The following is a 13,711-nucleotide window of genomic DNA, read 5'->3' on the forward strand; positions in this document are numbered from 1 at the left end:
CGTCAGACATTGTTGGGTATTCAATAAATGAAAATAAAGCGGTATTTTGTGATAATTCATAAAGACTGCCTTATTCTGATAGTCCTCCCCCGGAAGTAAGCAACAGCCCATTTTGAACTGACGCCTACTTTGTCATAGCGTAGCTGCCTGCTCTCTACTATCAAAACAAGAAGAAAAGCAATGACAAGAAAATGAAGTGACCCTCTGTTGGTGATTAGATGATTATATTGGATTCAGAAGCGACACTGAGCTCATTTGACTGATAAATGTTAGTATTCGGGCTGACGTACGGCTGGTGACTAGATATAAGGTATTTAACTAAAACACATGTTTGGTTGTCGTCGAGTGGGTACAAACGCAGCATGTTTGTCGCCTGACGGCGTATGATTTGGGCTTTAAAGAGGCGGGTTAGCCTCCGGAATTTCCAGTAATGGCCTCATCGCTGGGTTTCTTCACCGGTCCCGAGGTGCTGGAGGACGTGAACCACGCTCAGGGTTTGGTGAACGAGCTGAAACTGATGTACGACTGCCGGTTGCTCGGCGACGTTACCATCGGGGTCGAGTGTGAGGAGGGGGAGGTGTCGCTGGAGCCCGGCGGGGGAAGAGGAGTTGACGTGGGTCAAGTGTTTCTGTGTAGCCGCAACGTCCTGGCCGCTGCCAGCCCCTACTTTAAGAGCATGTTCACGGGCGGGCTGAACGAGAGCGCCCAGGAGAGGGTGCTCATCCGCGGCGTGGACCCTGAGTCCATGTCGGTCATCATCGATTACTGCTACACGGGCAGGGTGACCATCACGGAGAGCAACGTGCAGAGGCTGTACGCGGCGGCCAACATGCTGCAGCTGGAGTACATTAGGAAAGCCTGCTCCGGCTTCATGACCAGGAGGCTGGATCCTTCCAACTGTGTGGGGATGCTGAAATTTGCAGACACCTACGACAATCCAGAACTGAAGGAGAATGCCCAAGCCTTCATAGCCAGGAACTTCAACCAGGTGTTTAATGGAGGGGAGCTCTGCGAGCTGAACTCGGATCAGTTTAAACAGCTGTTGTCTCTGGATACTTTGGACGTGGACTGTGAGAAGACTGTCTGTTCTGCAGCTATTCAGTGGCTGGAGGTGAACGCACCGGTAGATGAAGAGGATGCCTTGCAGGTGCTGAAGTGTGTGCGCTGGAACTTGTTCAGCGAGAAGGACAAGTGTTACCTGGAGAGCCTCATGGCTAGGCCTTTAATCGAGACATGCCTGGCATCTTTTTTCAGCGGGTCAGCAGAAGATATCTGCGTGATGTCTGCTCCTCTGGACATACCAAAACACAGAATAGGTGTGAGCGCAAAAGAGATGATTCTCTTCTTTGGCCTACCCAACGACAACATAATGTGCTGCGACCCTTACTCAGAGGACCTTAATTTCATGGCTCCGCCTTTAGAAGATCTCAGCAGTCAAGATTATAAACGCTCCACCATGGAGTCTCTTATTGCCTGTGCCACTCATGATAACAACTTGTATTTAGCTTCTCACCTTTCCAAACACTTCTGGCTGTACAATCCTGTCCTCAACAGCTGGCAAGAGTTGGCAGAGAGGCTGCTGGGCAGAATCCACTCAGGGATGGGCTATCTTAATGGCCATGTGTACCTTCTTGGAGGAAGAAATCCAGTTACAGATGCCAGATTAAAGGAGGTAGAGTGTTACAGCATCCAGAGGAACCAGTGGACATTCGTGGCCCCTCTGCCTCACTCTTTGGGTAAAATGCAAGTGGTGGCTCTGAATGATCACCTGTACGTGGTCAACAAAAGGAGAATGCTCTGCTATGACCCTAAGAGAAACCGCTGGCGCCACTGCGGATCGCTCAGAAGAGACAAGCTTCACAAGGCCTGCGTCTTCCAGGACCAGATCATCTGCGTGTGTGACATCCCCGTGGTTAAAGCCTACAGCCCCACAAGAGGGGAGTGGAAGAGGCTGGGGGACATTCCAATCGACAGCCGAGCACTGAACTACCAGGTAATCCAGCACAGCGGCAAGCTGCTGCTCCTCACGCAGACGCTGCTGCAGCACAACAAGAACAGGGTCCTTATCCATGAGTATGATCCTGCTCGGGATGCGTGGAAGAACATCATGGCGGTCTATGTGTCCACTCTGGGACCGGTGTGCGTGTCAACACGTGTGTACCCAGCGTGCCTCGGGTCTGCTCACAGCTTCTCCACAGAGGAGGACGATGACAGCGGCTCCAGCGCCGACTGGGACCTGGATGGGTTAACGGATGTGGACTCTGATTCTGGCAGCTCGAGTTCGTTCTCAGATGAGAACTGGTAGTGAACACATGTCCCCTTTATAAAAAGAAGTGTTTATGTATAATTTATATTTGTTTGCCATGCGTGATGTTATTTTAGTGTTAAAGCAGTCATTTACCTTGAAGACATAAGTTAAGGATTGGAAGAACGTTTTTCCTGTTTCATCCAGTTACAGCTTTATATCATTTTTAGATTAGGTAAATACAATGAAAAGCTCAATGTAACGCCACGCACCACTGCAAAAATGTGTTGTTTTCTGTGTACAGCAGTGTCCTGCAAAAGTAGTCACATTGATTAGACTTTCATAAGTCACATTACAGCCACAAACGTCTGTGGATTTGTTTTTTGATTTATATGACAAAATATATGAATTGTAAAGGAAAAGAAACATGGTTTTGTGTTTTACAAATAACATTCTGAAGAGTGTGGCACGCATTTACATTCAGTCCCTGTAAGGTGAACCTCCACCCCAGCCTCAAGTCTTCAGCAGCCTCTAACAGACCTTCCTGTATTTAGGGTCATTCATTTTCCCATGAACTCTGGCCAGTTTTCCCACCTCTGCTGAAGAAAAGGATCCCCACAGCATCATGCTGCCTGCACCATGTGTCGCTGTGTGCATGGTGTGTTCATGGTGGTGTGCAGTGTTGGTTTTCCTCAACACATGGTGTCTAGATGGTTTCTGGCAAACTGTCAGCGAGACAGTTTGCTGCAGTTTTTTTAACCATGCCTTTAATCTGGCATTGCTCTCATAAAAGACAGATTTGTGGAGTTTATGACAATTAATTGTTGTGTGAACAGATTCTCCCACCTAAGCTGTGAATCTCTGCATCTCTAGAGTTACCATAATCCTCTTGGCTGCTTCTCTAATGAGAATCTTGTCCGTTTAGGTGAGTGGTCATGATCATTCACTCAGCTGTTTTTCTCCAGAGATTAAATTACACACAGGTAGACCCTGTTGTCTAAATAAGTGATTTCTAAATGCAGTTGATTAGACTGAGTTTTATTTGGGGGTCTTAGAGTAAAGTGAGATGAATACCACACCACACTGTTTAGATCTCAATGTAGGACACATTTGGATACCCCTCTTGTCTTTTTGCTTTTACACTTAATTTCTATAAAAGGTTCACAGGGTATGAATACATTTGCAATGCCTTTTATATCTCTGTTTCTATAAGCTATGGATCTTTTGTAAGGTGAGATGTAGGAAAAAAATGGAAATGTTTGTAGTAGAGATGTCCACTCAACAATGCTTCCCTGGAATGATATCTTTTCCTCGCCACAACCTGAGACGTCTTTCTCAGCACTTCAATCATACGTGTTCTTCCTGCTTTTTAAAGGACAAATCAGTTTTGTCCTTTTAAAAAGAAAGTATCTTAAACAAAGTCATAGTTCAATCTCGAACAAGCTCTGCTCAGTTAGGACTCATTATATCACTGGATGATGTCTGATTAAGCTGTTAATTATTCATATTTTACATTTCTGTTATATGACTAAGATGTAACAAGACTAAATACATACAAAAGTGACATAATATGAAGTGTGGACTTCCCACATTTAAATGATGAGTTTTAGTAGAAACCGTTCAGAATCCTTCAGTTTCATGCTTTATGCTTAAAGAGCTCAGATGTTTTCCAAATCACAGTTTGCAAAGCACCAGACGTCATTAGGCTCCACCAGAGCTGTGGGAGACACTATCTGTAAGAAGATCGCACATGCCAACTATTTCTCCTATTTATTATTATTATTAAATTAAAATCTAATGACACATTTGTTATAAAATTATTGTTTAACTTGAATGTACGTTCACCCGCCTGCTACAGATTAAGTGTAAAATTATGATGTTGAAGTCTGGGAGCTTAAGTGCCTTTTGTTTATGAGTTCAAACACAACTGGACTAACCGGGCTTTTTTTATATGCTGATGATGTGATGCTGCGCTCAGCCAAGGTTGTGAAATCTTTTTAGTTTGAAACCATAAAGCCAGTTTTTGGTGCATTCTCTCAGGTTTGGGCTTCTGCAAAAGCCTCCTCGCCATGTTCCACTTTCCTTTTAATTGTTTTGATTCTGAGTGGGTTATTTTGTGATGTGAATTCAAATTTACGTGTTTTGTGTATGGGTAGTTCAGTATCTGCATTCCAAAAAGAAACGAGAATACTCTGTTTTGTTTTCTGAGCGGTATTTGGGCCAATAACCTGGGGAAAGTTGGACACCAAACTGCTTTTGGGAGCATGAAATTGGTGAAATGCAAAACTAAGAAGCAACTTCAGCTAAAAAAGATCATGATGTGGAGATGAATCCGTATTTATGTCAGCAGACAACCATGCAACATTAGTAACAGCAGGATTTATTTTATCCAAGGGGTGCAAAATGATGTGTAGGCTTGACTCTACAGTTTAAAAGGACAAGAATGGAGTTACTTGTCATTAGGAGGCGTTTTTGTTGTATATGTCAAAATAAACATCCGTGTCCAGTACATTGGAAAAAAATGTTCTAACAGTGTCTTCTGTTTTAAACCACCTGAACGCAGCCTTTCCTCAGACTCTGAATATATAGAATTATTTAGAACCACGTGTTGATTTTCTAAAAAAAGCAACAATCAAAACTGATTTGCTAAATAAAATACAGTTTTTTTTAGTTCATTCAAATAAAAGGGGGCCCTTGTGTCATGTCAATGACAGGAAAATTTGAAGTAATGAAAAAGTATCCAATTTCAGTGTTTGTAGAGCTGGATCTTAACTAAAACAGCCCACATTGTCATACTGTACAGCTTTAGAGGGAGTACAGGTGGCTGTAATACACTGGAGTTTAGGAACAGATCGAGGGATTTTCTTATCTTTGATGCCTAAATATAGCATAAACATTTAATGTCAATTTCCAAAAAAAGGAGCCCACAAAATAATCTGGAAGGGTAAGGAATGTGTATAATGGCTGATCATTAGGCCTCGACGCAGCTGTCTGTGGTTTGACTCCCGACATTTAGACCTTTGCTGCCCCACTCCCCCCCATTTCCTGTCTGAATACCTCCAACAAAGACCAGTAGTGCCACATTAATTTAAATAAAATGTAAGAAAGAGATGAAGTAAAAGAGGTGCAAGGTATAAGTAGTGCTCTCTTTGCTACAAAAATGGACGAAGATTCCAAAAGATGGCGCTTTACTTGAGCACCATTTTAAAGTTATTTTTTGACCAAAGCATGTGATGTGTATAAGGTATGGGCGGACGTGATATTCCTACTAAATGATGACCTTAAGTTTACATATGACAGTTTCCCAGTATCACAATATTTATACAAAGATTTTAACCAAAATGTTAAACAGAATCTAGAAAAGCAACAATTAGTCCTACTGCTGCTAACCTTGTATGTTATATTAAATGTGACAATTAAAATAATGTCATCTATGATGTAGGCTTATTGTTCCTTGGATTTTTAAATGTTAATTTAAGAAGAAAACAGAAAAAAAACATTTAGTTGGAGTTTTTAGGTGGACACATCTGTTATTATTAATGAATATTATTCCCTTATGACACAATGCTCTTCATGAAATTACACAGGGAGCCTAATAAGACGATAAATGCTGGTTAAATATCTGCTTCACAGGCCAGACTGCAGTCAGCTGCTTGACAGACATGCTGCTTATAGCTTTCCAGCAGTTTTAAAACAGTGTTATCTTATTACGGGTGATAGGTGGTGCTCGTTTAGTTTCAATGCCATGACTGTGACTGGAAATGTTTAAAAAACAGTTTGCCATTCTTGTAGGTGAGAAAAAGTGTAGTAGCCTTCTTTAAATCAGCAACAGGTGGAGGAGGGGAAGAGCTGCAATAATATGTTCTGTGCAGCTAAAGACCATGTAAACACTTTCTCAACGCTTTCTCTGGCAATGCATTAAACTATAGTTAAACCATAGGAACCGTATAAATTTTAAAGGTTTGTAACGGTTACTTTAAAAACTTCGTATACCTTGATACCATAAATGAATGAATGGCATGTTGAAAATATGACTTTAAAAAATGAACCCCCGTTTTGTTTCTCTCATGATGGGCCGAATAACTGAAAATATTGCTGTCAATTGTTCACTGTGCAACTTTACAAACGGCACCCCATGAAAATAAAACATGTTACATTAAAATATTTAAAATTATACAGTCTATGCTTTTTAACATATCAAGAATCAAATGAAATAAAACATATTGGAATTAGATTGAATGAATAAAAAAGATTTCACAAGGAAAGTGAATATTCTTCTTTTTTTTTTTTTTTATCATTGTTTGCATCTACATGTGCACAGCGACAGCTAAAAGGTACTAAAAAAACATAATGATAATATATAGATCAAAAGGCGTTTTAAGTATTACTAATTTAACTCAACCCAACTCCTTAAAATCAAAACAATAACCACTGTAGGGAGATTTAGCATATTTCCAAGGATTTACTGTCAGGCTAGTGCAACACATTCCTGCTGACATCTAGCGGTGTTTTTCTGAGTTCTCGCGAGATCTTACCAGCGTCCAGACGGCAACGAGATGAGCCATGGCAATAGAAAACAACCCAGAGGAGGAATTTGACACAGTTTTCAGTCTAAATGACTCCCTGCAGCTCTCCTCCCATTCAGAGCAAGACTGCGGAAAGGCACGAATCTTCAAGATAATTGTCATAGGGGACTCAAACGTGGGGAAGACGTGCTTAACTTACCGCTTCTGCGGGGGCACTTTCCTGACAAACCCAGAGGCGACTATCGGGGTGGATTTCAGGGAGAGGACGGTGGAGCTGGACGGAGAGAGAATCAAGGTGAGAGGATACGTATCCACAGTTATCCGCCTGAAGGGTAAACATGCACTGCCTGTTGTATTGGTTTTATCGGGAGACTAGAGGAACAGCAGTCTGTAATCATGATGTGAAATTAGAGTAGATTTATTGAAAATAAAATACCCTACTAGAGCATCCCATATTGTGTGATTTAATTTAGTTGTTTTTTTTTTTTTAACCTTAAGGTCCGAAATTAGATCTATGCATACAACACTTTAAAATTTGATGTCATCAGAGGAAAAACAGGTGCTACATCCCTTTACAGTGCCTTGCAAAAATATTTGTATCCCTCCAGGTTTTTCACACTGAGGAAGAAATATAGACACATGAATCAATAGTTAGGCTTTAGCAGTATTATTATTGAGAGAGGAAAATTGTTACAAGTTAATAAAATCATGCGAATGGACCTTAATTTGGCTTCAGCTGGATTTGGGTGCCACACAGGCTCTGTCCTCACAGCTGGTAACAGAAGAAGGTGGCTAACTTAGCAGTATACAGACTTTTTCTAGAGAATGTACAGCCATCTAAATCTGGGGAGTGGCCCTGTTTAGACTAGTGACCCTCCTGTTGTTGGTCTCTGCAGATCCAGGAGGACCATCATTTCTTCCTCTGCTGCACGCTCTACTCTGCCAATTCCTGTTCACTTGCACACACACACCTTCTTCCCCTTAGATGCACATATTAGGTAATAACTAAAAGCCACACTAAGTTATTCTGCTTTCACTCGTTTTATTTGCCCAATAACTTGTATATTTATATACCATTTCCCAATATGGTGTATAAGCCTCCACCTTTACTCTTCAAACTAGCACACTTCATAATACCAATGCACACTAAATGAAAGAAGCTTATGCTGACTGAAATTGTTCCGGGTTTTCTGTCTGTCTGTTTGGGGTTTGTCTCTGCCAGCTTTGTGCATTTGGATACAGAAGGTTTTGCCAATTTGCAAAGTAGCTCTCGTTCAGACAGATTTGACAGAAAGCATCTATGGATGTTCAAGGCTTGCCACAGATTCTCCATTGGATTGGCCATTCCAATACGTGTGTATGTTTTCATCGAAACCCATCTATTGTATCTCTGGGTGTGTGTTCCAGTTTGCCCTCATGCTGGAAGGTGAACCCCTGTCCCAGTCTATTGTCTTTCTAGGATCACGTTTCCTTTAAACAGCTAATTAAATTAGATATCTACATTCATGTCTCTGAATTATTTAATTACTGCCTACATTTATTTATTTACTGCATTTTTGTGTATTTAATCGTATGATTACTTATTTATTGAGCATTTATTTATTTCTGTATGTATTTTTAATTATGTTGGTCCTCCATATTCTTGCAAAATGCTTATGTAATCTTCCGTAGTTGGTGATTCTAGTTTGAGCCATCTCCCCGTGAGGGCCTTTTTACTTGCAGCCAATAAAATATCTTGTCTTTAAAACTCAAATTATCCACATGTATATTTCCCAAAAAATGATTCCGAAGGCCAAAGGAAAAGTCACTGAGAAACATTTTGCACAGGTTCATGAATTCAAGACCAGTACTGATAAATAACAGGGCAGTCCCAAAAGATGCGGAAGTGGTTTACTCCATCCCCCCCGCATCTCCAACACGAATCACTCATGCCCCCTGATACCTCTTCTGGAAAGGGGTAATAAAAAATATTATTAACTTTTTCCAGCAAAATTCACACCATACATTTGACCCAGTTTTAACCCATTGTATTTCACAAACTGGGTTCCCTACTTTCCTCTGCAATTATCAGATTGCCTAATTTTTCTCATTTACTCTTGACGTAAAAGGTGTTTGTTTTTTTTACCCCGCAGGCGTAAAACCTCTGTGTATAATTTGCACCTCTGTGTATAATTTGAATATCATTTTATTGTGCGCTCCTGATTTAATTAATGATGCAAATCTTTCCACCAATACTAGACCAAGTAAATTTACTTTTAGGTCCTGGTTAATGTAATGTCTGACTTAGAAATCTCTAAAGTCATCACAGTCCAGTCAATGTGTTTTTCGCAGAATTTCAAAGCTTAACAGTACCCCCTTGTGGACAGATCCATAATTGTCGGTCAGGCCTTTACAAATCCAATCCTTATATCTATTATAATATTGATAAGGGTGGGAAATCTGTGTCATATGCACACCATCTCAACATCTTTGAAGCATCTTTCAAACCAGCAATCTTAATTGCTTGATCCCAAACCACTATCATTATCATTACGTTTGACATAAGGAGTTAACTGTGAACAATTATAATAAAGCACTTCAAATAACTGAATCCGAGACACTGGAATCATTAAAGTCTGCCAAGATGCCGGGTGAATGACATGGCAGATCCTGCCGGTTCTGTACAAATTTTGGAGCTTGAAAGGTGAGCCTTGATGAACAGGTAAAATATTCCAGGAAAGTACATCTGGTAAGGATGTTGCTTTTCCTTAAAATAATTATCATTGTTAAAATAATATATGTAACAGGATTTAGGAATTCAATGAGAGCCATGTTAAAATGTTGTTTAAATTGTTGAATTATTATTTACTGTAGTGGCAGAAAATACACTAACTTTGTACTCAAACGTTGTCAGTCTTCTTTGTGTAAAAAGAACATTTTATTTACTCCACCACTTGAATCTAGGCTCTATGTTTCCAATGTAAATTCAATTCAGTTCAAGTCAATTCAATTCAGTTTTATTTATATAGCGCCAATTCACAACACATGTCGTCTCAAGGTACTTCACAAAGGGTTTGAAAAGGTGCGGGGTTGTTGGGGAGGTTAGAATAAACTACTGAGTGTTAGAGTTTGGCCATTTTAGAACGGGCCACGTGTAGGGGTACTAAATAAAATGATAAACTGATAAAGTTTGTCCATGTAGAGCTGACTGGTGGTCATTGTTATACTAAAAACCACAAGGATTGGGATACCTCTCTCTGTCAGACTGATTATAACCATTGGAAAAGAGAAGGGGTCATACAGGTAGCAGAAATGAAGGGTGTGTTTCCACCTCAACCACAACTGAGCCGGTTTAGGCTAAACCTGACTCCCCCTTACTCCATCCAACAAGGAGGGAGGAAGGCAGAGGTAAAAATAATTGGTAAGTGTTGTTTCCTGTTGCATTGTGTGAAAGGTGGGTAACTTTAAAATGGGCTAAGTCAATTCAATCGAACCATATAGATTTCAAGTCAGGTACAAATATTCCAATTAATCCTAACTATCAAACAGTGCAGTCAGATTCAGGTATTTATTCAAATTGGATAAAAAGTTTTTCTATCTAAGGAAACCCAGCAGATTGCATCGAGTCAGTGACTTGTAGCATTCACTCCTCCTGGATGAGCATGTAAATGCAGATAAATGTTGAATAAATCCAGAAGAGCATTCAAAGTAAATCATTCAAGTGACAAAGTTGGAGCAAAGCCTCCGTCAGCCATCACTACCATTCAGTGCCTTGTATACCAACCAGTATATCTATCCTTTTACAAACAGGCAACCAGTGCAGTAATCATACTTAGATGCAATGCAGCATTTTGAATGAGCTTGAGCTTCCTGATTGTTTGGAGAGCTGTACACAACATCTAACCACTGAAAATAAAAGCATGCACCAGTTTTTGTTTGCCATTTTAATACCAAATATTCCTGCAATTTTTATGACGGACTAATTTATTAATATACTATTTGGTTGAAATTGTGGTCAGAGTTTATGATGACAGTTTATCTTGCCTACTTCATAGTTTTTAGCCCCATGGAGTCTAGTGTAGTTGTTTTTTTTGGAACCTAAAACAATGACTTTTGACTTTTCTGCTATAAAGCTGAAGTAAATTCTGACCCATCTTGTCACTGATATTTTGAACAAAACTTAATGTTAGCGCACACGTAGAAAAGACAAAAAAACAATTATAGATTTCATGTATTTTTATTCAGCTACTCAGTACATACAGTTTGGCACTCTATTAAAGGTAGCAGCACAGGTGAAACTATACCAATGTGTAGGATTTTCTCAATCATTGTTTTTTTAATTCTGTCCTTATGTAAAATATGTTTTTTAAAGTATTACACATTTTTTGTATTTGTATTGTAACAAGGCAGACTTTTGCGGCTGGATTTACAGTGGAGAGGAAGTCTGAGGCAGTGTGTGGTGGAAACAGGTCTTTATTTGTCCTTCTGTTGCACAACTGGTTGGACAATTAATGTCTAGCCTGTCAACAGCAATAAAGATATCTCTTCTCTAATGACCAACGGCAGTCTTACATAGATTCAGCTTAACAAATTCCATCATCCATCCATGCACTTCAATACAAATATGTCCATTTAGTATTATTAAATAATAAACACACACACACACACACTGTCTCATCCCACGGCCTCTCCTGGAACCTTTTTAATAGTGTCTGTACCCCTGGGGAAGCATTTGTCTAAACATCCTGAAGAGGACACAGAAAAGACAAGTAATGACATTTAAGCCATCACTTTTTTTACACTCACTTTAACCTCTTGACTTTACACATAACATTGGTCTAAGTTTTACCAAACAGTACATCTCATTTGCTCCAAGTAACAATTATTTTCTCCCCACCGGCAAGCGCCACACTTCTTAATGAGAAGCAGCTGTTCAGGGCCTGGAACACAGGGCTACATGTTAATTATTAAAACACTAAAACAATTAAAATGTATTTTGTCCAAATGGTTATTGATGTGCGAATCTCTTCTTAAAGTGTAGTGCTAAATAATCGGCTTGTTACAGTGCTTCAATAAAGTGAAAGGTGGTGATAAAGTGCTGTACAAATTACCACAGTAAATAAGATACCAGCAACAAAGATCCTTTCTTAAAAAAATGTGGATTTTTTTATTTAGTAAATTATCTATCTATCTATCTATCTATCTATCTATCTATCTATCTATCTATCTATCTATCTATCTATCTATCTATCTATCTATCTATCTATCTATCTATCTATCTATCTATCTATCTATCTATCTATCTATGTTGTGTTCCTGGGTGCACGTATGTGGAAGTATTTAGGTTTCAAAATGATTAACTTGTAGAAGCATTTCAAGCCATTTTCTATTCATTTGAAAGAGTTTTGAAGAGTAAGATATTTTAAAAGTTTGTTCCTTCATCTTTTTCTGTTTATCTGGGACCGGGTCACGAGGGCAGCAGAGACACTCAGACTTCCCTCTCCCCAGACACTTCTTCCAGCTCTTCTTGGTGGAGGCCAAGGCGTTCCCAGGCCAGCCGGGAGACACAGTCCCTCCCCTCAGTGCTTCCATCGCGCTCTGACCTTGTAACATTTTGACATTTGTGTACGATGTGAGCGTCTGTTGCTGTGAGAGTCTATCCAACTGGCTAAATATTGCATTAGCATGTAAAATGTGAGTTCATGACGCCTGGAAGAAATTAGCAGAGAATTATTGCTCTCCAAACAGTGCTTTGCAATATGGATATTGCACACACCGGTACCACGATGGTGATGTATTTGTGATATATTGTGCAGCCCTAGGTAGTATTACTATTTCTCCAAACATACTGTGAAAAAATGTTGTAAACCTGCTCAGTTACATCTCACATTTCAAAGCCATTTCTATGTCCTTATTTTTTTGGTGTTGGTTAGTAAGAACATTATAGAATTACTCCTGTATGTGCTGAACAACAGTGTTCTCTGCTTTTGCTTCTTTTCCAGTTGCAGATTTGGGACACCGCAGGTCAGGAGCGTTTCAGGAAGAGCATGGTGGAGCACTACTACCGCAGCGTTCACGCCATCATCTTTGTGTATGACGTGACCAATCTGCCCTCCTTCGAAAGCATCCCTGAGTGGATTGAAGAGTGCAGCAAACACTCCGTGGGGCCCCTGGTGCCACGTATCATAGTAGGAAACAAGTGTGACCTGAGGGAACACCGGCAGGTGCCCACCTCTGCTGCTCACTGTCTTGCTGACAGCTATAACTTCCCCCTTTTCGAGACTTCGGCCAAAGACCCTGCTGAGAAGGAGCATGTTGATGCCATCTTTCTGACTTTAGCTTATCGACTTAAGAGCCACAAACCTCTGAGACTGAAGCAGCTAAGTGAGAGCTGTGTCAGGCAGCTGAGGGACCAGAGAGAGCAGGAAACAACGTCGTGTCAGTGCTAAGGTTAACCTGTGGACTCATAAAGTGGACAAAAGCCCACGGCAGCCGACAGAACATCTATTCAAAACCAACTTTTGTCACTAAATTAGTGAGCAGCATTTAAAAAGTGGAAAGAAGCTTTCTCTGATTTCTAAAAATGTTTTCTGGCTGATGTGAGGCACAGCTCATGGTCATCACAGCAAAGTTGGAGCAATGTTTAACCAATATTTCAACAAAACGCATGAGTGAATGTGGGGTTATATCAAGCATTTGCAGTTAAGAAGATAATTAGGAATGACATGCAACTTCAAAATCTATCTCTCTCTGGCAGAATTATCTATCATCAAACTACAATTCAGACAGGTGGACAGAAAATTAAAAGAAATAGAAGTGTTTAACTTGACCAAAGCAGATAGAATGTCAATAAAACTGTGAAGAAAATTGAAGCAATTATTTCAAAACATCTTTCGGACTTTAAAAAAGGACAATTACAGTTCTGATGTTCTGGATGTTTTAGTTGTTTGTTTTGTAAACA

The 13,711-nt window shown here is 40.1% G+C and overlaps 2 protein-coding genes across 2 annotated transcripts; both read left to right on the forward strand.

Moving 5' to 3' along the window:
* The first annotated feature begins 102 nt into the window (after nucleotides 1–102).
* On the forward strand, nucleotides 103–4,771 carry kbtbd7 (kelch repeat and BTB (POZ) domain containing 7). The gene has a single exon (XM_047371484.1). The coding sequence runs from the start codon at nucleotides 431–433 to the stop codon at nucleotides 2,303–2,305; it is 1,875 nt and encodes a 624-aa protein (XP_047227440.1). The 5' UTR covers nucleotides 103–430; the 3' UTR covers nucleotides 2,306–4,771.
* Nucleotides 4,772–6,756: 1,985 nt separating this feature from the next.
* zgc:101559 (Ras-related protein Rab-33B-like) lies at nucleotides 6,757–13,622 on the forward strand. Its single transcript, XM_047370829.1, has 2 exons — nucleotides 6,757–7,066; nucleotides 12,753–13,622. Exons 1-2 carry the CDS (start codon nucleotides 6,809–6,811, stop codon nucleotides 13,197–13,199), a joined length of 705 nt encoding a protein of 234 aa, XP_047226785.1. The 5' UTR covers nucleotides 6,757–6,808; the 3' UTR covers nucleotides 13,200–13,622.
* Nucleotides 13,623–13,711: the final 89 nt, after the last annotated feature.

The sequence above is a fragment of the Girardinichthys multiradiatus genome, chromosome 7 (assembly GCF_021462225.1).
Source record: "Girardinichthys multiradiatus isolate DD_20200921_A chromosome 7, DD_fGirMul_XY1, whole genome shotgun sequence".
Lineage (NCBI taxonomy): Eukaryota > Metazoa > Chordata > Actinopteri > Cyprinodontiformes > Goodeidae > Girardinichthys > Girardinichthys multiradiatus.